This window comes from Callospermophilus lateralis (assembly GCF_048772815.1).
Source record: "Callospermophilus lateralis isolate mCalLat2 chromosome 5 unlocalized genomic scaffold, mCalLat2.hap1 SUPER_5_unloc_2, whole genome shotgun sequence".
Classification (NCBI taxonomy): Eukaryota; Metazoa; Chordata; class Mammalia; order Rodentia; family Sciuridae; genus Callospermophilus; species Callospermophilus lateralis.
The window spans coordinates 627,895-648,966 of NW_027510148.1; the positions used below are offsets into that span (position 1 = coordinate 627,895).

At 41.8% G+C, this 21,072-nt stretch overlaps 1 protein-coding gene and 1 pseudogene across 1 annotated transcript in view; both read left to right on the top strand.

Moving 5' to 3' along the window:
• Positions 1 to 393: 393 nt before the first annotated feature.
• On the top strand, positions 394 to 1,529 carry LOC143400285 (poly(rC)-binding protein 2 pseudogene; annotated as a pseudogene).
• Positions 1,530 to 16,862: 15,333 nt separating this feature from the next.
• Positions 16,863 to 21,072, top strand: part of LOC143399557 (uncharacterized) — a 32,920-nt gene continuing 28,710 nt past the window's right edge. The window contains exon 1 of the mRNA XM_076856289.2: positions 16,863 to 16,938. Coding sequence (XP_076712404.2) covers positions 16,863 to 16,938 — 76 coding nt within the window. The remainder of the gene's footprint in view (positions 16,939 to 21,072) is intronic.

A 21,072-nucleotide genomic window follows, 5' to 3' on the forward strand; every position in this document is an offset into this window, starting at 1 on the left:
CCCTTCTCCTCCAATGCTCTTTCCCTCCTTTTCCTTCTCCTCCACCTCCTCTTCCTCTCCCCCTTCCTCCTGCCCCCTTCTCTTTCCTCTACCTGCTTTCTCGGCTGCTTTCTTCTGATCCATCCCCTCTTCCTCCACTCTCTTTCTTCTACCTGCCTTCCTATTCATCCTTTTCTTAATCCAGTTTCTTCCTTCCTCACCCCCTCTTCCTCTTCCACCCCCTTTCTCCTCTGTGCTCCTTTATTCTTTATTCCAAGCTTCCCCCTTCCTCTTTCTGCCCAATCTCTTTTTTTCCCCGTCAGTGGCACCACACCTGCAGGTTTTGGCTTTCACCCCCCACTAATATCACAGTCTTGAGCACTCAAAGTTCAATTCTCTAGGACTCTGCTCAACATGGACACCAGTGGGATTAAAGGAGGATTCAGTGTCACAGCATTCAGCTACTTATGTGTGGAAAGGAAGATGGCAGTATCTTTCTGAAAGGAGAGTCAGTTAAGAAGATGTGGGAGGAGAGTGCTGCACATATGAATGTTGCAGAGGGAATTGTCCTGAGAGAATGGTCACATTGGCTGGGCCCACTAATGCCACCTTTAAAATTTGTTATTGACAAGCTGGAAGAGGACATCAGCAACTCTCTGAACAACAGCACAGCTGCTAAAAGACCTCAGTCACTCTGAGCCTGGTGGTCCCTACTAGTCAGTGTGTGTCTCCCTCATTGGAAAAGGTGGTTATGGGATGGAGATTCAAGAGAGCACAAGGACTCAGGCCCAGGTGGCAAGGACATGCTACCCAATGCAGCTGAGTAGGCCTTTGTTATCACAGGCATTCTACAATCCATCACTGAATGTGTCAAACAGATGTGCATAGTCATTTTGAAGTCCCCAAACATGTTTTTTCATCACATACTGCCCAAGATGCGACCTTCTGCAGTCCTCTTTGCAGGGTACAGCACAGGCAGTGAGAGTGCAAGTTTTTCCCACAGCACCTCAACCATGTGTCTCAACCTTGACATAAAGGGACCCCTCTAGAGACCTGTGCCACTCAAGGACAGTCTGTCATTCCCTAACTATCCTTGACCAAGCTGCACAAGTTGGCAATGCAACAGTTTCATTGTCTTATGACCCATGTTCCACCTGATTCAGCAGCATTGAATCCAGCTCTTCAGATGTGAAAGGCCATCCAGCAGGTTTGCATGCACCTGGTCAGGCTACTCATAAACTCAGTGTCCCAAACAACTTGAATGGCTGCAAAATCAGGTGTCAAGGTGCCAAAACAAATGAGATCCTTCAGATGTCTGGAGCACAGGTGAATATTGTGAGCCCAGTAAATCAGAAGTAAATCAGAAGATTTACTGATAGCAGCTCACCATCACTGAATCTGCTGCCAGCACTAACCTGGCTCAGAATCTCATCAAGCTCAGCCTTTCCTCAGAGACAGGTGGAATGGGGAGCTACTGGAACAATGCAGATTTATCTCTTTTCTCTTTTGTTTGCTCACCACCACCCATGATCCATCTGTGTAGTTTCTGAACAGTCAACGATTCCAGGTTTTACATAGTTTGTAAATGTTAAGATTCTACACACTTTATCATCCACTCATGGTTGTTTAATTTTATTTGTTCTAATTAGTTATACATGACAGCAGAATGCATTTCAATTTATTGTACACAAATGGAGCACACATTTTCATTTCCCTGGTTGTACATGAAGTAGAGTCAAACCATTTGTGCAATTATCTATCTAAGGTAATGCTACCCATCTTGTTCCACTTTCTTTCCAATCCCCACAGCCTCTCCCCTCCTCTCCCTCCCCTTTGACCAATCTGGAGTCTGAACCCAAGGGCTCTTAACCACTGAGATACATCCTCAGCCATTTTTTATATTTTATTTAGAGACAAGATCTCCTTGAGTTAATTAGGGAATCTCTAAGTTTCTGAGGCTGGCTTTGAAGCCTTGATACTCCTACCTCAACCTCCTGAGCCTCTGGGATTACAGGCATGAGCCATTGTGTCCCACTTAAATAATTTTTTTAAATTCTCAGTTTAGTATGAATTTAAAAAAATAATTTTTTAAATGCTCAGTTTAGTATGAATTTAAACACCTATATGTCCCCATCTAAATAGAAGTGAATGGCCCTGGGCCGGCTGCCTTCTCTCACTGCCCTTCCCTACCTCTGCCTGGAGATAAGTTCAGTGCCAATTCTTTCTGTCATTCCTTATAGTTTACCATCAACGAGGAAGCAGAATTTTACTTGGTTTTGTCTTAGTTGAGTTTTCAATACTGAATGTATTACCATTAGTGCTCTACCACTGTGGTGCTGTAACTTGTATTGTAGGGATTCTCTGCCTCAGTTGGCTAGACTCCTAATGCTGTCTGAGGCTGTGGGTTTCCCAGATCCCTTCCGTGTTCCTGTTTCAGAAACCTCACTTGTTTCCAGTTTAACTTTTTGTTCTTGGTAATTTCATTATTATTTTTTTTTTAATTTGGCACTCAAGTGAGCACACTTCATAAATGTTGTACACATTGGAAAAACATTGTCAGGTTATAGACTATGAATAAATTTAAATTACTAGAAAATTCCAGTGCAATGTCTGGATCAGCTCTGGCTGTCCATATATGTGTGTTTATGTCTTACACCTGTCTATCCTGGTTTATTTCCATGTCACCATATATTTCTTTTTACTAAATATCATTTGCATGAATTATTTTCTGTGTATTTCAATGTTCTTGGGAAAGTTTTCAGTAATTTTCTCATGTTTAATTCATTTGTGAGGTCATTTGTTTTTCCTTATAATATTCCCTGTATGTGAATTCATTTTCCTTTGAAAAGACTGCAGACATTTATCCTGAGGTAGAGCAGTCTTATTGAACCCTATTGCAGTTTCAGGAAGGAGTTTCATTTTTAATATATTTGAGTGTATCCCTTTCTTCTTTTAGAATTTTTTTTTTTAATTTTAATCTTCTTATTAAGAAAACCCATAGGTCATGGAATGGTGGATTCTGAGAGATAAATCGTTAGGTGTCCCCCCCTGGACCCAGGGAATGAGCCCTCCTGGGGTCACATTTCAGCAGTAAGAGTCTTACTGCCAACTTGGGAATGTGTTTACCTCTACACAAGTAGGTTTTCATTCTGAATTCCTGGTGAAGCAGGCTCCTTACCTGAGCTGGTTCAAGTGTTTGCTTTTTATTTCTTTGAGTTTTTTTATTGCCATATAATTAGTTTTTGATGCACTAAATATTCATATCTTCTGATGTATTTTTTATTTTTATTTACTTTTTTGTTTGTTTGAAAATGAGTTGGCAGAGTAAAAGTGTGAGGAGGCCTTTCCCATGAAGCCTTGGCCTCTTCCCAAGTGATTTATGCCTGGCTCCCTCCTTCCCAGTCAGGCCTGACCAGGCACACACCTTCTCTGAGGTCAGGGTAGGCTGCCTTGGAACAAAGGCTGTAATTTCTCACATATGCATGGGACTCTGTGCCCAGAAGAGCTTCCTAGCCAACAGGGCCTGCTTTGGAAAGTCAGGCTCAGCTCTGCATAAGTGGAAATGTCCCTCTGGTGGGGCAGGTCCCCTTGCAGGGAGGAAGTCCTGCCTAAAAAGGGCTTTTGCCAATACCTTGTCTTCCTGGCCTATGTATCCAGGAGCATGATACCTCTCCTGTCAGTCAGGGCCCCAGAGTGTGCATATTTGTGTTGAGGAGAGAGAGGGGTCTTGTGGAGCCCTGGCCAATCAGCAGGCAGCTGGTGGGAGGGGGTGGCCTTCCACAGTCTCAGAGGCCTGTATCTCTCACCCTGTGGAGCTCAGAATCTGTCTCCAGTACTGTGTCTTCTCTGCTGTGTGAGGCCCAAGTGGCTCTGGCTCAGATCTTCCTCCCTGTGTCCTACAGGTGCTATGAGGTCCACAAGAAGGATGTCAGGTCTCCCCAGAAGTGGAACATGATGAGTGTGTGGGGCAGGTCTGGTCAGGTGGGAGGTAGGCTTGTTACAAGTGGTGAACCAGCTGTGGCTGGCCTCTGGCCTCCCACTGTCAGCTCCAAAGTCAGCCAAGCCAGATCTGAGTCAGATGCTGCTACAGCTCAGCCCTTGATGCCTTCAGGCCATGGTGTGGGCTGTTCCAGGTTGGGTTTCCCAGTGTTCTAGCTGGTTGGCAGCTATTTTAGTCAGCAGCCATTTTGGCAAAACCCTCTCTGCATAGCTGGACCCTAGCCCTAGGCTCTCAGTGTGAAGTGAAGGCAGCGGGTCTCAAGGGATCCTGTCCCTGGTGTGGGGCTCCTGTGTGATAGACGCTAGTCTGAGGGGTCTGTGTCCCTTTTTCTACCCAGGAGTCACCTTGCTTTTCCCAAACTAGCCCATGTCTGGGCAATCAGTGGATCCTTAAAATTTTTGTCTGTCCTCACATTTCCAGACTTCACCTCCCCATCCAGTGCACAGTATTATCATTTTTTTTGCTCCTCACAATGCATTCAAGTGGGCACAGCATCAAAGATTTGTTTTCTGTTTGTGAATTTACTATGTGATAAAACCAGAGAACAGCCACCTGGAATGCCACTGATAAAATACTTTTGTGCCTTTCTTTGTTTGTCTTCCCCAGGCACAGATAATGTAGTAATTTTGGTTTTAAATTCTGTTTCTCTCTTCCCAGGGTCCTGTGTCCTCTGCCATTTTCCTGTCCTTTCCTGGGCTGCCAAAGTGTGTCTAGAGCTGCCCTGTTTCCTGCAGAGTGCAAACAATTTTAGGCCCTCGGGCAGCTCTTCTTAGAGGACAGCCTGATGTGTGGGGCATAAAATCTCAAGAGAGCCGCTGGAGGGCCTGGGCCTGAGGAATATTTTAAAATAGGCCTCATCTAGACAACTCCCTTCTTGAAACATTATCTCCCCAAGCCCTTTCCCCATTTCTTGGAGCCAGGTGGATAGGCAGCCTCTAGATGCTGGTGTTGAGGTGTCAGGTTAGATCTGATACCTTCCCCTGGCATTCCGTCACAGTTGTGCAAGAGAAAAAAAAAAAATCTCCCAGAGCATAAGAAGCACCCAGTTCAGTGTAAAGACTGAAAATCCTGAAAAGACTGGAGTCATGGTCCAGGTCTCCTGGGAGGGTGATCATGGAATATTTTCTTGAGCAAGACCAATTGGAAAGATGTCCAGCTGGCTGGGATGTTCTCTGCCCTTTCAGCAGAAAAATCTGTGGTGCCTCAGCACTAATCATTTCTGTGTTTCTCACTTTGAAATTATGTTCTCACTTATTAGAGACCCAGGTTTTCCTAAAATGTGAAGTGTATGTATTCAGAACTGAGACAAGCAAATTATTCTGACGAGGTTAAAAAATTTCAAGATAATACCTAGTTTTTTTTCTATTTGATACAAATTTTTATTTACTTTTCTGCTTTCTCTGAGCCTATGTATAAAATTTCTGAGACCTCACTCTTTTTTACAATTGAATCTCAAATGGAATTATAGGTTCTAGTCTCAAGAATGGTTCTAGAGAAAAGAGGTTAAAAAAAAACTGCTGTTGTTGAAGAAAGTGATTACATATCCAAAAAAGTTATGGTAGGTAAATTTGAACTACAAGGATTCTTAAGAATATTAGTTCCTTTGTACAGTGAAGAACTCCTGACATTTTGTAAATCTGTTTTTATTCCTGCTTTATGAATTTGAAAGATTAACAATAAATTGTATTGGAAAAACATGGCAATTGCCTGAAGTATGAATTTTTTTTACAAATTGATTCAATATCATGTAAGTTGTTATTAAATAACATCTCTGTTGTCTGAACAGAACAGGTTTTTATGAAATTCATGAGCATCTTTCATGATCTCATCTAATTCCAGTTACCCCCCAGATACCCCCTCCTAATATCATCCCACTGGGAGTTCACCTTGTACCCTGTAAATTGTGGGGTTTACATGGCCCTTCAGTCTATAATTCTATTTGATGATGTTCTCTATAAGCTGCTGGATTCCTGGACATTTTGGCGACACTTAGATAACTGTCTACTCTTTCCACTTGTAGATGTAGTTTTCTGAATTTTCTCAGCAAAGCAATACTAATGTAATTTCACAGAATTTAAGAAAAAAAGCTAGAGAAACAATAGAGCTGCTTCTCCACAATTTGATTAAAGTGCATGCAATTCATTTCTCCTTTTATCATGGTTTCCTATTTCCTTTGTACCCAGGGTGCCAAATTTAGCCATCTGTGGTCCAGGCAGTTTCCCTGGCTATGGCTGCCAGAAACTGTTTCCATCACAGCATATCATATAGGCCACACCTCAAGGAATGAATTGGAAGTGTTACCTGCTGCCTTTTAGAGGGGATTAAGGATAGTTTTCATTTCCTCTTTAGTTTGGTGCAGAATTTACCTTGACACTACTGGGCCAGGCCTTTCCTCTGATGATGGTCATTATCACTTCCTTAGCCTGTCCATGTTGTGTGTTCCTCCTTGTGTGTGTGAGTTGTGGTAGATTGTTTGTCTCCAAGAGTTGGTCCAGTTCATCTGAGTTCACAAATTGTGGCCACACAGTTCTTAATAATATTCCTTTATGGTTCTTTTGCTGTCTGTAGGATTGATAACGGTGTGTTTCATTTCTACTGAGTAAATTTTTGTCTTTTTTCTTAACTTAGTTGTGTTGTGCCATTACAAGGTTATCCATGATGAACCTGCTTTTGAGTTGATTCTCTATTGATTTCTTCATCACAGTTTCATTGATGTTTTTAATTATATGCTAGCATCAGATGTAGGTTCTCATTGCTATTCGTTCTTTAGTTCCTGAAGTGGAAGGATGAAGGTTGATTTTAGTTCTTCTTTTGTAATGTAAGCCTGTAGCACCTCTAATTCCCCCTAAGCCCTGCCTGTGCTCTGTTCCACAAAGTTTCCTAAGATGCAGTTTCAGTTCTTTTTCTTTGAAATATTGACTGATCTGAGACACCGTGACCCATGTGCGGTTTAGAACTTTGGGATTTGACCTGCAGTTATCTGGAGGTCGCCCAGCTGTGTTTCTGTTAATGACATCTGTGGTAATTCAGGTATTCCTGGTGCCCACGCTGGAATTTGCTAGCCTTCTACACTAATGCCTGTTGTGGCTGAATGTGGCTGCTCTTGATGAATTTCCTATGATGTTAAAAAGGTTATGTGCTCTATTGCTGTTGGTTGAAATGCCCTAGACATATACATGACATACCTGTTGTGGGTGTGCTATTGAGCCAGACTGTCATCATGAGTGCTCCATCTGTCACTCACTGTTAGACAATTGCTGCTGTCTCCTCCATTACCAGATTTCACCATGTTTATATGTAGTTGCTTTCTAAAGTATATTTGGAATCAGTAGATAAGTTGCTCAATGTACTCAGAGGGTCTCTTAGATTGTATTCAGCCTGAGTTTTGATGGAGTTCCATGAGGAAATAGCTGGAAAAAAACAGAAGAAACACCAAGAGCTCAGCTCCTCCAGGGCCTGTGGATAGTGGAGCTGGGGCTGCTGCTTTAACACATGGTTGTGCTGTTTAACTCTTTCAGCCTCAGTTCCCTGCAGATCTAAGCCTTTAGGGCAGTGAGTGCTGAGCATGTGGGTCTTGGTCCTCTTTGAAGGATTTCTCTTGGCCTGTGTGGGTTTCCTCAGTTCCTTGGTACACCAGGGTGGTGGTGAAGTCCCCTTTTTTGTCCCCCCCCCACCACCATAGTAGAGATTGAAACCAGGGGCTCTCCACCGTTGAGCTACATCCCTAGGTCTTTTTATTTATTATTTGTTTGTTTGTTTGTTTTTATTTTGAGGCAGGTTCTCACTATATGTCCTAGGGTAGAAGTATGATCCTCCCACCTCAGCCTCCTAACTTCCTGGGACTTGAGCCATTCACTACTGTGCCCACCTGAATACTCCATTTCTCTTCTTTTTCTTTTTTGATACCAGGGATTGAACCTGGTTTTGCTTAACCACTAAGCAATATCCCCAGCTTTTTTTATTGTTTTAGAGACAGGTTTTTGCTAAGTTGCTTAGAGCCTAGCTAAGTTCTAAAACTGGCTTTGAAATTGTGATTCTCCTACATCAGTCTCCCAAATCACTGAGATTGGAGCCATGTGCCCCATGCATGGCCTGAATACTCTAATTTCTGAGGTTAGTTTTTATTATACCTTTTTCTCTCATACTTCACATTGTGATTTTTTGTATAAACCTGCAGCCAGATGTAGGATTTTTTTTCCTTATAACGTGTTTAAGCCATTCCCACAAATTTTCTACACCAGGTGTTTTATGATTAGGCAAAGCTGTGAGAGGCTGTTTTCAGACCTCAGATCACACAAGGTCCACCATGATGTGCAAATGCAGTAATTCACAGTTGAGTCCTTCCCTGTTTCTTCTGGAGTCTGTGACCAGGGCTCCACATCAGGCACTCAGTGTTTCAGCAAGCTTTTTTGCCACTGTGACTAAACGACGCAACCAGAAGAATTGTAGAGGAGGAAAAGTTTATTTGAGGACCATGGTTTCAGAGGTCTCGGTGCACAGGAGGCTGGCTCCATTTCTCGAAGCTCAAGGTGAGGCAGAATCTCATGGGGGGAGAGTGTGGCAGAGAAAAGCAGCTCACATGGTGATCAGGAAGCAGAGAGAGAGATTTCCACTCACCAGATACAATATATCCCCCCATAGCCACGTCTCCAATGAACCCCTTTCTCTAGCCACACCCCAGCTACCTCCAGCTACCACCCAGTTAATCCCATCAGGGACTAATTCACCAATTAGGTTAAGGTATAACACAATTTCTCCTCCAAACCTTCTTGCATTGTCTCACACTTGAGCTTTGAAGGACACTTCACATCCAAGCCATAACACTCAAGCTGCTGTCATGTGTGTGTATATATAGTATGTATTAAGCATATATATTATATATTTTTGTTCTTTTTTATTCTCTATTTGTTTCTGGTGTTCAATTATAAGTGAACTTTTTTCTTAATTGCATTTCAGTATTTCATTTTATATATATAGAAGTTGATTTTTTATTATTAATTGATCTTTTATTGAATTTTGTGTATTACTTTTTCACTGTTGCCCTTGGGAATACATCTTCCTATTGCTTGCTTCCAGGTTCTGAAAATCATTTGTCCCATTGCTATAAATTTAATAGTACAGCATTTCTTATGGTCCTACGTTGTGAACCAATTTTGGTTGTCTCAACTTTGAAAAATGGCTTAAGGTCCAGGAACCACCACTATGAAACATGAGATGTGGTTGATCACTTCAGCCTTTGAAAGTGTAGCAGTCATGGCCCTGTGAGGAGGTCTGTGTGAGGCCTCTGTGTATGTGTGGGTGTACTGGAGCCCCACAACTTCTCAGGTTCTGATCTCCCCCTATGAGCAGGCTTTCTGGTAGGAGCAGCAGTGAAGAAACACAATTAAATGTCCCTGTTCTTTTGCAGTAGAGACTCTAGGGAGCAGGAAGCCAGAAATAGGTCAAATGTACACTGTGTGAGGTGGTCACTGTGGATGCTGGGGAGAGGTGGTGATGGGTGCAGAGCCTTCGCTGTCTCCCCCGTCTTGGGGCCTGTGAATGCTGTCTCTGAGGGTGACTCTGAGTCTGAGTCACCTGCACCCACCTCTATCTGCTTGGTGAAGTCCTTGATTTTGTCCCACTGTCTGGGGCTATATGACTTGGCTGAAGTCTGGAACACAGGGATTTTCTTCCTGTTTTCCATGGTAGCACTCCTCTTGCTGTGTTGTCTGGAAGTGGTGACAGCAGGCATCCTTGACTTGGTTTTGTTGTCATAGGGACAGCCTTTTTCCTTCAGCCTCAATTATCATGTTAGGCTCATGTATTGTAGACCTATGGCCCATTAGGGGTTTTCATTCTTTCCAGGTATGTGCATGTTTGTGTCGTGCTGATGGCTTGAGCTTTGTCAACTGTTTTTTCTTCATTCTTTCCATGTGTTTTCACCTTTCCAGATGCTCAATGTGCAGGTGTTTTCTACAGTTCCTTGAGGGCCACTTCACTCTGATTGTGACCTACAAAGGACAACATTTTTATTTTTAGTGTTGATTCACATTTAAGTTGCACATGTTGATGAGGAGCAGTGAGCTAGTTGCACACCTGTTCAGTGTGTCATGATCAGATCAGGGCATTAGCTCTTCCATCTGTTAACATTTATCATTTCTTGGTGTCTGTAGACTGCTCTCAGCTTCATTATGAAATACACAGGGACATGCTGTGCACCCCTGTCACCTCCTGTGCTGGAGGGCAGTACTGCTAGCCACTCCTGAGTGTATTCTGGTACTTGATTCCCAGCCTCCTCCCTCAGGCCCACCCTGTCCTCCCTCCCCTCTCTTTCTCCCTTTGGTGACTACTCTTGTACTTTCTGTGAAATCAACTTTGAGTTCACCCTGTGAATAAGACCAGACAGTATGTCTTTCAGTGCCTGCCTTATTTCACTCAGCAGGGTGTCTATCAAAATAGTTTCTAGTTGTCTTCTGTATTTCAATACTGTCTGTCATGACACTTTTTTCATGATGAATTTTAGTAATTTGAGATTTCTCTCTCTTCTTCATTAGGGTGACTAATGATGTATAAATTTTATTTGTTTTTTTCATAAAACTAGTTTTGTCAATTATTTGAATTGGGTTTTTTTTTGTTTCAATTTTATTGATTTCCACCTTGATTTTAATTATTTCCTGCCTTCTACATTGGTATTTGTTCTTTTTCCTAGGGCTTTGGGTTGTAATATCAGGTGGTTTATTTGTTGACTTTTTATTCTTATAATGAATGAGCTTAATGCTATGAACTTTCCTCTTCATATCCCCTTCATAGCATCCCAGAAATTTATATATTTTGTATTGGAGTCCTCACTTACCTGTTAGATTTTTTTCATCTTCTCCCTGATGTCTTCCATTATCCATGTGTCATTCAATAATATATTATTTAATCTCCAGGTATTAGAGTAGCTTCTATTTTTCATTTTATCATTGATTTCTAATTTTACTTCATTTTGTTCAGATAGAATGCAGGATAGTATCTCTACTTTTTGCATTTGCTAAGACTTGCTTTGTGGCATAACATATAGTCTGTTTGAAGAAGGATCCATGTGCTGCTGAAAAGAAAGTGTATTTGCTCATTGATGGATGGAGTATTCTATATATGTCTGTTAAGTCCAAATGATTGATTATTTTTGTTGAGTTCTATAGTGTCTTTATTTGGTTTTAGTTTGGAAGATCTGTCCAGTGGTGAGAGAGGTTTGTTAAAGTCACCCAGTACTATTGTGTTGTGGTCTATTTAATTTTAGATGAGAAGGCTTTATTTGATATACATAGATATCCAATTGTTTGTGGCATATTTGTGAATGTAATGTCTTTTTGGTGTATAAATTCCTTAAGCAACATGAAATATCCTTCTTTATCCCTTTTTACTAGCTTTGGTGTGAGGTCCACTTTATCTGATATGAGAACCTACTGTTTACATGGTCCATGTGGGTGATATGTTTTTTCCTAACTTTTCACCTTCAGTTTGTGGATGTCTTTTCCTATGAGATGAGTTTCTTGAAGGCAGCATTGTGTTGGGCCTTTTTTAAAAAAATATAATCTGTCAGTCTATGTCTTTTAATTGATGAGTTTAGGCCATTCAAATTCAGGGTTATTATTTGAAATATAAATTGTATTCCTGGATATTTTGGCTTATTTTTGGTTTTTACCTTGACTTGGTTTCTCCTTTGATTGGCCTTTCCTTTAGTGTAGTTTCTCCTTTTGCTGATGTTCATTGTTGTTTTTGTTTTTTTTTAATCTCCTCCTCCTAAGATATTTTGCCAAGAATGCTCTGTAGTTTGGGATTTCCACTACAAATTCTTTTAACTTTGTTTATTATGAAAGGTTTTAATTTTATTCTCAAATCTGAAGCTTAAATTTTGCTGGCATTCATTTTCTTGCAGAGTTTGCTATATATAGTTCCAGGATCTCCTGGCTTTGAGGGTCTGGTTTGAAAAATCTGCCGAGATTCAAATTTCTCTCCCCTTATATATAATCTGATTCTTCTCTCTGTGGTCTTTAAGATTCTATCCTAAATCTTAATGCTAGATATTCTCATTATTATTTGCCTTGGTGTAAATCTGTTTAATTTTGTATATTTGGTGTTCGGTAAGCCTCTTGTATTTGATTTTCCAATTCTTTCTTCATATGTGGAAAATTTTCTGATATTACTTAATTGAAAGTGATTGTACATTTCTTTGGTTTTAATCTTTGAGCTTTCGCCTATCTCAAAAAAATCTTAGATTTGGTCTTTTGATGCTATCCCACAGTTCTTGGATTTTCTACCATCTTCTCTGTGTGGTTAACTTTATTTTCAAGATTTTGTGTTCATTATCTGATGTTCTGTCTTCCAAGTGATCTAGTCTGTTGGTGATACTTTCTATTGAGTTTCTTATTTGGTTTATTTTTTCCTTCATTTCAAGGATTTCTGATTTTATTTTGTTTTGTTTTGTTTTCAAAATCTCTGTCTCCTTCTTGAAGTAATCCTTTGCTACCTATATTTTCTCTCTTATCTCTTTGATTCAGTGATCACTTTTTTTGCCTATAGTTGCTCTCTTATATCATTCTTTAATTCACAGATCATTTTAATTATGTACATTCTGAACTCCTTCTCTGACATTTCATCAATTTTGCTGTTAATTGATTCTATTATTGTAGTATCTTGGTTTGTTTGGGGCACTTTCTTTCTTTGTTTTTCTGTTGTAAATCTGTCTTCCTTTCCTACAATGCAGATCTGATGTGTTTCACATTGCACCCTATAATCTTGTAGTGTCCCTGAAGATTATCTCTACCTCACCTTGGTGTTAGGCTTGTGTCCCAAGATGGATACTACCACAAGTAAATGTGGTGGTGGCAGTAGCGGAGGTAACTCAGTATAGCAGTAGGGGTGTCCCAAGATGGATTCAACCACTTACAGAAATGCAGCTAAAAGGGCTGGCCTTACAATAGCTTTGGGATGTCTGTTCTGAGATGCAGCACTTGGCCTGCAGTAGGCAGCTGGTACAGATCCTGTTTCTTGTCCAAAGGTGGAGGGTACTACATGGGGAAGGCTATAGCAATCGCTGCAGTGTTCCAAGATGGAGGCAAGCTGGGGGAGCAATGTGTTGGTAAATGGAGAGACCCAGTATGGTCCTCTGCTCTGTGCAGAGGTGGACCTGGGTCTGGGTTCTCACACATGTCAGCAGGGATGGTACTATAACTGGCCTGGTCCTGGGCTCCCCATTGGTGGCTGGGGCAGTCCTAGGCCTGGACCCAGGCTCTGGCATAGGTCAGCAGGTTGGGGGAAATATTTTGGGCCTGACCTGGACCTGGGTTTCTGGGTGGTAGGGTCAGTTCTATGTAAGGGTTATGGGGTCCCTTATAGCTTCATGACTTTGGCATGCTTAGTGGCTAGGAAGTTTCTGTACAAAGGCCCAGAATACCTGTCTGCTCGGAAAACTTCTGTGCAAAGACATGAAATGCCTGGCTACTGTAGGAATGCCCTGCATGAGGAGGCTCTGTTTCAGAGTTTTATCAGCCTTGACCTTGATCTCAGGCCCACAGCTCTTGGAAATAAAGAAACCCCCTTGTTAAAAAAAAAAAAAAAAAAAAAAAAAACAGGAAAGAAAAGAAAAGAAACTCCCTTTTTAGACAACCACAATGTTTTACCAAGCTCCGTTGTGCCTGAACCTCTCTACATAACAGTAATTTTAAACAGTCAACTTTCTTGAGAGCTTCACAGAGCTCCTAGCAACTAAGTGTGTAACTAAGGAAGAAGCTGCATAATGTTGCTAAATCTGTAAACTGCCTAATGACACAGTGCACAATAATGTACTACTGATGCCAGGGACCTAATGTAACAAGTTGATATAAATAAAGCTGGCAGCTTGGCCATTTGATCATTCTGCCTCTGTACTTTGCTTCTGTCTTCTTTTGATTTCTTACAGTTGTAGGCCTGGGGTTGGGCTCTGGCTTTCATTGCTGGTCTTCCAATCATTTCTTTCATATGTGGAAGTTAGAGTAAAGTAAAGAAATGAAGGTGGTAGAGGATCAAATATATAATGTAGGGAAAGTCATTGGAGTAGGAGGAGACCAGAGGGAGATTGGAAAGGGGAGGATACAGAATGCATTTAATGAAACCATGTTACATGCATATGTAAATGCACCATGTGGAATTTCATCTTTATGCATATGCAGAAAGTACCAGTAAAAAACAAGTAAGTAAAAGAGCCAAAGAAAATCAGTAGAGCAGAGGAGGGAGGAGAGGTGGGGAAGAAGGAAATGGTGACTGAAACCAAATTACTTGCATGTCTGATTTTGTCAAAATGAAACCAACCGATATGTATAATTATAGTTCTCTAAATAATAATAATAATAATAATAATAATAATAATAATAATAATCCCAAATTGCTGAGGGCCTGGCCAAGCTGCCCAGGATGACTTACTTTCATGTCTGGCTTTGGTACACACAGGGGGACTCACTCCATGCACTTCTCAAATCTAACCACACGGTGGCAGTAGAAAACCACCAGCGTCATCCAATTCAGAGCCATTCCTCTGGCAGGACCATCCACAGACCAGGTAAGTTCTGGTCTCTCTTTCCTCTTACCTTGGGTAGACGGGTGTGTTCCATATGTCATCTAACAACTCCTTTTTTGCACTGGTATACCTGCGTGTTATACTATGTACCTTTGCACTTACAGGACTGGAAATTGGTGTGGTTTCCCTGCTTAAATACACTCACCATTGGGCAGCTGGTCCTGTTGTTGGTGATTCAGAATTAGACTTTGTTAAAGAATCCAGCAACCATATAAAGGTAGCAGATGTGTGCTCACACTGCTGGCAATAGTCTTAGTGGTGTTCTTGCAAAGAAAATAATAATAATCTGCCTTTGTGTTGGCCTGTGGCAAAGTAGCACGTCATGGCAAGAGTGCATGGGAAGGAGACTGCCTACCTGGTGGCCAGCATGTGATGGAGGAGGGGATGGACCTGTCACACACTCCACATTGGGGCACACCCTGGGGGCCTGAGGACCTCTCTCGACCCACCTCTTAAGGTACTACCACCACGCACCACATAGTGCCAGGCTGGCAACAAAAGTTCTACACGTGGCCTTTAGGGACACTGGGATCAACCCCAGCACCTATCTCCTGGGTGGGCCCTTTTCCTATCTGTAATGAGTGGCTAGTATTTTACTGAAACGGCTTGGAAGATATTAGGCAGAAAAGCTTACTTGATAATTTCTCCAAACAGATTTTATAAGATATGCATGTATTTTTGCATATTATTTATCATTTTTTGTTTATGTTTTTATTTTATAGAATTGCTGAAAAATGAAGAGGTGAGTGGTGTTTGTTTTCATTTTGGTGACAAATGTCATAGAAAAATATATTTGATCTACTAAAAATTATGTTCTTGATTGATTTCCGTAGAATAAACTATTAATATTCTAAACTAGTCTATATATAATTACTAATCAGTTAAAATTCATATTTGTCCTTGGGGGCCTGAGCTGTGCGTACATTGTATATTTAGTATAATCAATTATACACTGTACAAACTTTTTCCTTTTTAAATTAGTTACAGTGAGACACATTTGTTCTGACTTTTATCAGGTTTGCAAATGTGTTTTTATTTTCAAAATTTTTATTAATTTTAATATGTTTTTTGTTTTATTTTCATGAATGAATGATAATTCTGTATACTTATGAGTTTTTGTTCTACCATTTCTTCTGTTTATAAACTAACTCTATAATTTGATTAATTTTCACATTTCTCTTCTAACTCTTCATTGCTATTTTATGATATTTAACCATCACTGGTGTTGGGTTATGTGACAAGTTGTCAACCCACATACCCAGGCAGCATTTGACTTCTCCAATGGTCTCTCATTTCTTGGCAGAACATGTTGAATTCTTGTACTAAGAATTAAGACATGCATAACTTTGACACTAAGACATGCATAACTTTGACAGTTTCTCTGTATTCAGGGACTTTTTTTTTTCTTTGCACTCACCTTTGTTTTGCTTGGGTTTTGATGCCTCTCAACCTTGTTCTTCCAGGGGGTGTTTGTCTAGTGAGCCAGTGCCCTCCAAGACTTTGCACTTGCTACTTGTCCTCTTTCCCAGGAGATGCCCTTTTGTGGTCATTTCCAAGTGCACTCTGCTCCCCCATGATGCTGGCCCTTTTTAGCTAAGGGAGGGGTCTGAGTGTCCTCCAGGCCCTGAGCTGTGTGGACACTGGACTTCCACTGCATGCAGCTCTGCAATTGTGGAAGGAGGGATGCCTCTCCTCTTCCTGTGAGTCCCAGTGAGCACCCTGCTCAGGGTGCCTGGTGCACAGCCCTCAGCTGTAGGAAGAGTGGCCTTCTCATTTGCTTTTATTTGCTCTTTATTTTTCAGAACACCAAGGAGAATATCAAGGAGACTTGAGCTCTTTTAAATTTCTTGGTCCAGGGCTAATCTGTCTTACAACATCTGAACTTAACAGAACTTCAGGATTCATGATCATTTTTTTATGTTCATTGATCTCCTATTGACCTGCACTTCATGCCACTGGCTGAGGTAGATTATCTGAGAATAGGAGCCAAGGACCCTTTCTAACATAGCATTGTTTTTGTGTGTTTTGTTGCTTTGTACAGAGAAAACAGAAGATGAGAATGGTAAGTGACAGCTCCATTTGACTCATAAACTGTGGAATATTTGAATATTCCACACTTGATGTTCTTTTATTATTGGAAGAAAGCCAAAATGTGCAGACACACTAAATGACCTAACATAGTACTTAAAGACAACCACAATATCTTTCTTCCATATTTCAACAAAATATATATAAGTATGTGTAGAACGGTGAAAGTTGTTAGGTGTAGACCAAGAAAGGGGGATAGCACATGAACTGAAGCACGGTATGGAAGAGCCCATGATTCTTCCAGTGCAGACCAGAAGTGGCCAAGGGATCCTGCTGCAGAGACCCATGGCAGGCTGTGAGGAGGACAGGTGAGCCAGGTGATCTCACTGCAGAGACCCAGGGCAGGCTGTGAGGAGGAGAGGTGAGCCAGGTTTTCTCATTGCAGAGACCCAAGGCAGACTGTGAGGAGAAAAGATGAGCCAGGTGAACTGAGTGCAGAGTACCAGGACAGGTTGTGAGGAGGACAGGTCAGCTAGGGATCTCACTTCAGAGACCCAGGGCAGGCTGTGAGGAGGACAGCTGAGCAAGGGGTACTCACTGCAGAGACCCCTGGTGGGCTGTGAGTATGATAACTGAGCCAGGTTATCTGACTGCAGAGACCCAGAGCAGGCTGTGAGGAGGATAGATGAGGCAGGTGATCTGACAGCAGAGCTTCAGGCAGGCTTTAGGGTTGACAGGTGAGCCAGGGGATCTCACTGCAGAGACCCAGGACAGGCTTTGAGGAGAATAGGTGAGGCAGGTGACCTGGCTGCAGTGACCAAAGGCAGACTGTGAGGAAGGTAGGTGATCCAGTGTGATCTGGCTGCAGAGACCCAGGGCAGACTCTGAGCAGGACAGGTGAGCCAGGTGATCTCACTTTTGCAGAGACCCAGGGCAGACAGTGAGGAGAACACATGAGCCATGTGATCTGACTGCCGAGTACCAGGGCAGGTTGTGAGGAGGAAAGGTCAGACAGGGGATCTCACTTCAGAGACCAATGAAGGCTGTGAGGATGCAGAGACCCAGGCCAGGCTGTGAGGACAGGTGAGCCAGGTGACCTCACTGAGGAGACCCAGTGCAGGCTGTGAGGAAGATAGGTGAGCAAGGGGTTCTGACTTCAGAGATCTAGGGCAGGCTATGAGGATGACAGGTGAGCCAGGTGATCTGGCTGCCAAGCCCCAGGCAGGCTTTGGGGAGGACAGGTGAGCCATTGGGTTTCACTCCAGAGAGCAAGGGCATGCTGTGAGGAAGGCAGGTGAGCCAGGTTATCTGGCTGGAGAGACCCAGGGCAGGCTGTGAGGAGGTCAGGTGAGCCAGGTGACATGCTGGCCAGGTGATCTCACTAAAGAGACCCAGGCCTGGCTATAAGGAGGGCAGTGGCTAGAAACAGCACCTACTGTCCATAAGGGGATATGCCCAAGAATTGGTATATTTCATTGTCTTTGAAAATGAGCAAATCATTTAAGTTCTCATGTGAATGGATTATCACAAGTAGATATTGAATTCTAAACATAATGTTTCTATGTGTCGAGAACAAATTAGATGGTGAATAGCTATAATCGTAAAGAAAAGAGAAGGAACCCAATTTGGGACGTGGTCTCATCTAAATAAACAACTGTAAAGAGTCAACAAATAATAATGTAGCATTTGGTGTTTCATCTTCAAAATCTCAATACATTTATTCTTATTATTTTTAGAAATCTAATAGTTTGGTATCTAGTAATGAAAAATGGTATCTAGTAATGAACCAGAAAATGAGAATAACACAAATAATTACATACAAGGAGAACTTATGTGGGACCTGAGTTTTCTTTTAATTTCAACTCTTTGTTCATTCACTCACTCTTTCATTTACTCTCACTCAGAGTGAGAGAAGTAAGTGATAGTTAGGCTCTTCTTTTCTTTTTACATGAATTATGGTGTCAGAGTATACAGGATTAAATTATGTCTCCATATCTTATCAGTTCCAAGACAGTGGAGATTCTTAACCCCCCCGGGGCACAGTTTCCACCTATCATGTGGCTGTGATAATGTCACCTATGATCTAGGGTCATTCTCAGTGTTGGACATGTGCCTCAAAACACCTCCAGAGAGTTCCAGACATTGTGGTTGCTATGGCCAGCGTCAGTGGTGTGGTGCTGAGCTGGGAGAAGAGGCTCTTGTCCTCGGCAGTATCTGGACCCTGGGAACCAAAATGAACCTACTGAGTCTTCTGTGAAAAGAGCAGAGCCTCCCCGTTCATACTGTCACAAGACCACAAGGCACCATCAGCCTGGTGGCCTCTTCCCACCTTCCTGCTCTAGGTACACTGACCCAACCAGAACCTGAAATAGCCAAAATATTTGGCTGCCAATAATGCCATATATTATATATGTCTATGTCTTTACTGTTCTATTTTGTTTTGCCATTCAGAATGCTGATTTTATATGGATTTACATAAATTAATAACTTTTTAAAAAATGAATAAATTATAATATTTAAATAATAAAATCTAATAACTGTCTTCTCATTAAGGAAATTCATAGTGTTTTTAAACTGAATTAAGTAACCTAGCATCATCTCTCTTGTCTGTGCTCACTTACACGTTTATAGAAATATACAAAGCTTATATTTATAAGAAGACAGCAAACTCTCATTAAAATATGTATTCTAAGTCACATGTAAAGAACCAGAAAATGAGAATAACACAAATAATCAGAGTATAATCATATCGATATCTAACCCCTCACTCATATTTCACCAAATATTGTAAATGTAAAGTATGTTTCTCTGGCATGTAGATGCTCCAGGGATTTGATACAGAGGACACACATTTGCACTGCTCCACTGGGTACCAAACACTTTGAAGAAATGGTAACTGAAACCTAAACTCCTCTAAAGGATGTGGCCAAAGTCCAGTTCCAAACAAGCATGATCATGAAACACAGACTAAAGTTTAAAAACTAGGTTTTTTTTTTAGATTCTTTCTTTCTTTATTTATTTTTAGTCATACATGACAGCCAAATGAATTTTGACATATAATACATACATGGAATGTTTTTTTATCATGGGAATGCCATAGATTTGTAAGGACAGGATCACCACTATTTGAGACCAGGATGCTTCCATTAGAGGGAAGGGACAGTGCTTCCCAGTTAAGTGGACCTTTGGAGACAAAGGAAGGGAAGAACAGCATGGTCCCCAGAACCTGTCCTGGGGTGAGGTCTCAGGCTAAGGCTGCTGAGAGGTTTCTCCAGGAGAAGGTTAGGTTGTGTCTCCTGCCACTGAGGGGTCTCAGGAGGGATGAGAGTGTGCAGGCACACACATGGTGAGGAAGAAGTGAACAGGGCACACTCAGAGCAGCCACAGCCCATGTCTGTCAACAGCAGGACTTGGTCCAGGCTGCACAGACATCTCTCAATCCAGGTTGAGTGACACAGTGAGGACCTCAGACCTACTTCAGTAGCCACAGAAACATCAGCCCAGTGACACTTATAGAGGAGTCACCAGGAACTGCTTGCCCAGCCTTGTCAGTTGAAGGGAAATGACTCTTGGCAGTGACAGTTGGTTTGGAATGTCCTGTGTTCTGATTCATTTGGAGCTTAGTGGACAAAGGTATCCCTAGTGCTACCCTCATCTCCAGGAAGGTCCATCATGATGCAGCTGGCACTGTGAACTTCCTGAACAGTGACTCCCATCTAAATTTCATCCTGTCTTCAGAGGAGCTTCCTTTGATAAAAAGTACATCCCATTTGGATCAGGGACTCAAAATAGATACAGAGGCTGGTCAAGGTCCTGAGCCCTAATGGCTTAGCCCTCTCTTCTAAGGTGTCAGCTGTTGTCCCTGCAAAAATCTTTGGTCACAATGTTTGAGTGAGTAGGGGGAGCTGATGGCAAGACAAAAGGAGTCTCAGGTTTGGGGGTCTCTCACGCCAGAGAAGCAAAAACTTAACTGTCTCAGATCTATTGCTTATTAATATTGTTACTCTACCATGTCACTTCTTTCCTCTAAATATCACTGTCCTTAACTATAAGGCAGGTGTCAGCATTTCTACTCAGACCATGTCACAGGTCGACTTGGGGATCACAAGCCATGATGTAAAAGCTCCCAGAAGCTGCAATCACCTCACCCAACAGTGGAGGAGAGGAGCTCTGCCCCCTCTCCTGCCTTTAACCACCAACTCCCTCCTGGGGGCAGCCACTAGCTAGTGTGTGACTTTTCCTCCCAGATATTTAAAATTGAAAGGCCATGCACATTTATGCTGAGCCAGCCATCTTATACTAAAGCTTTACCTGCATCTGGTTACATTCAGCCTCATGATACAAATAAGGAGGCACATTTCAGTGCTCAAATTGAAAGGTTAATAAAATAGGTACTTGTCACTCCGTTTTTCTGTATGCTTAACAAAACACTATTGAAATCTTAAGAACTGTCTGCTAATCTTGTTCCCAGAATTTGCTATCCCCAACT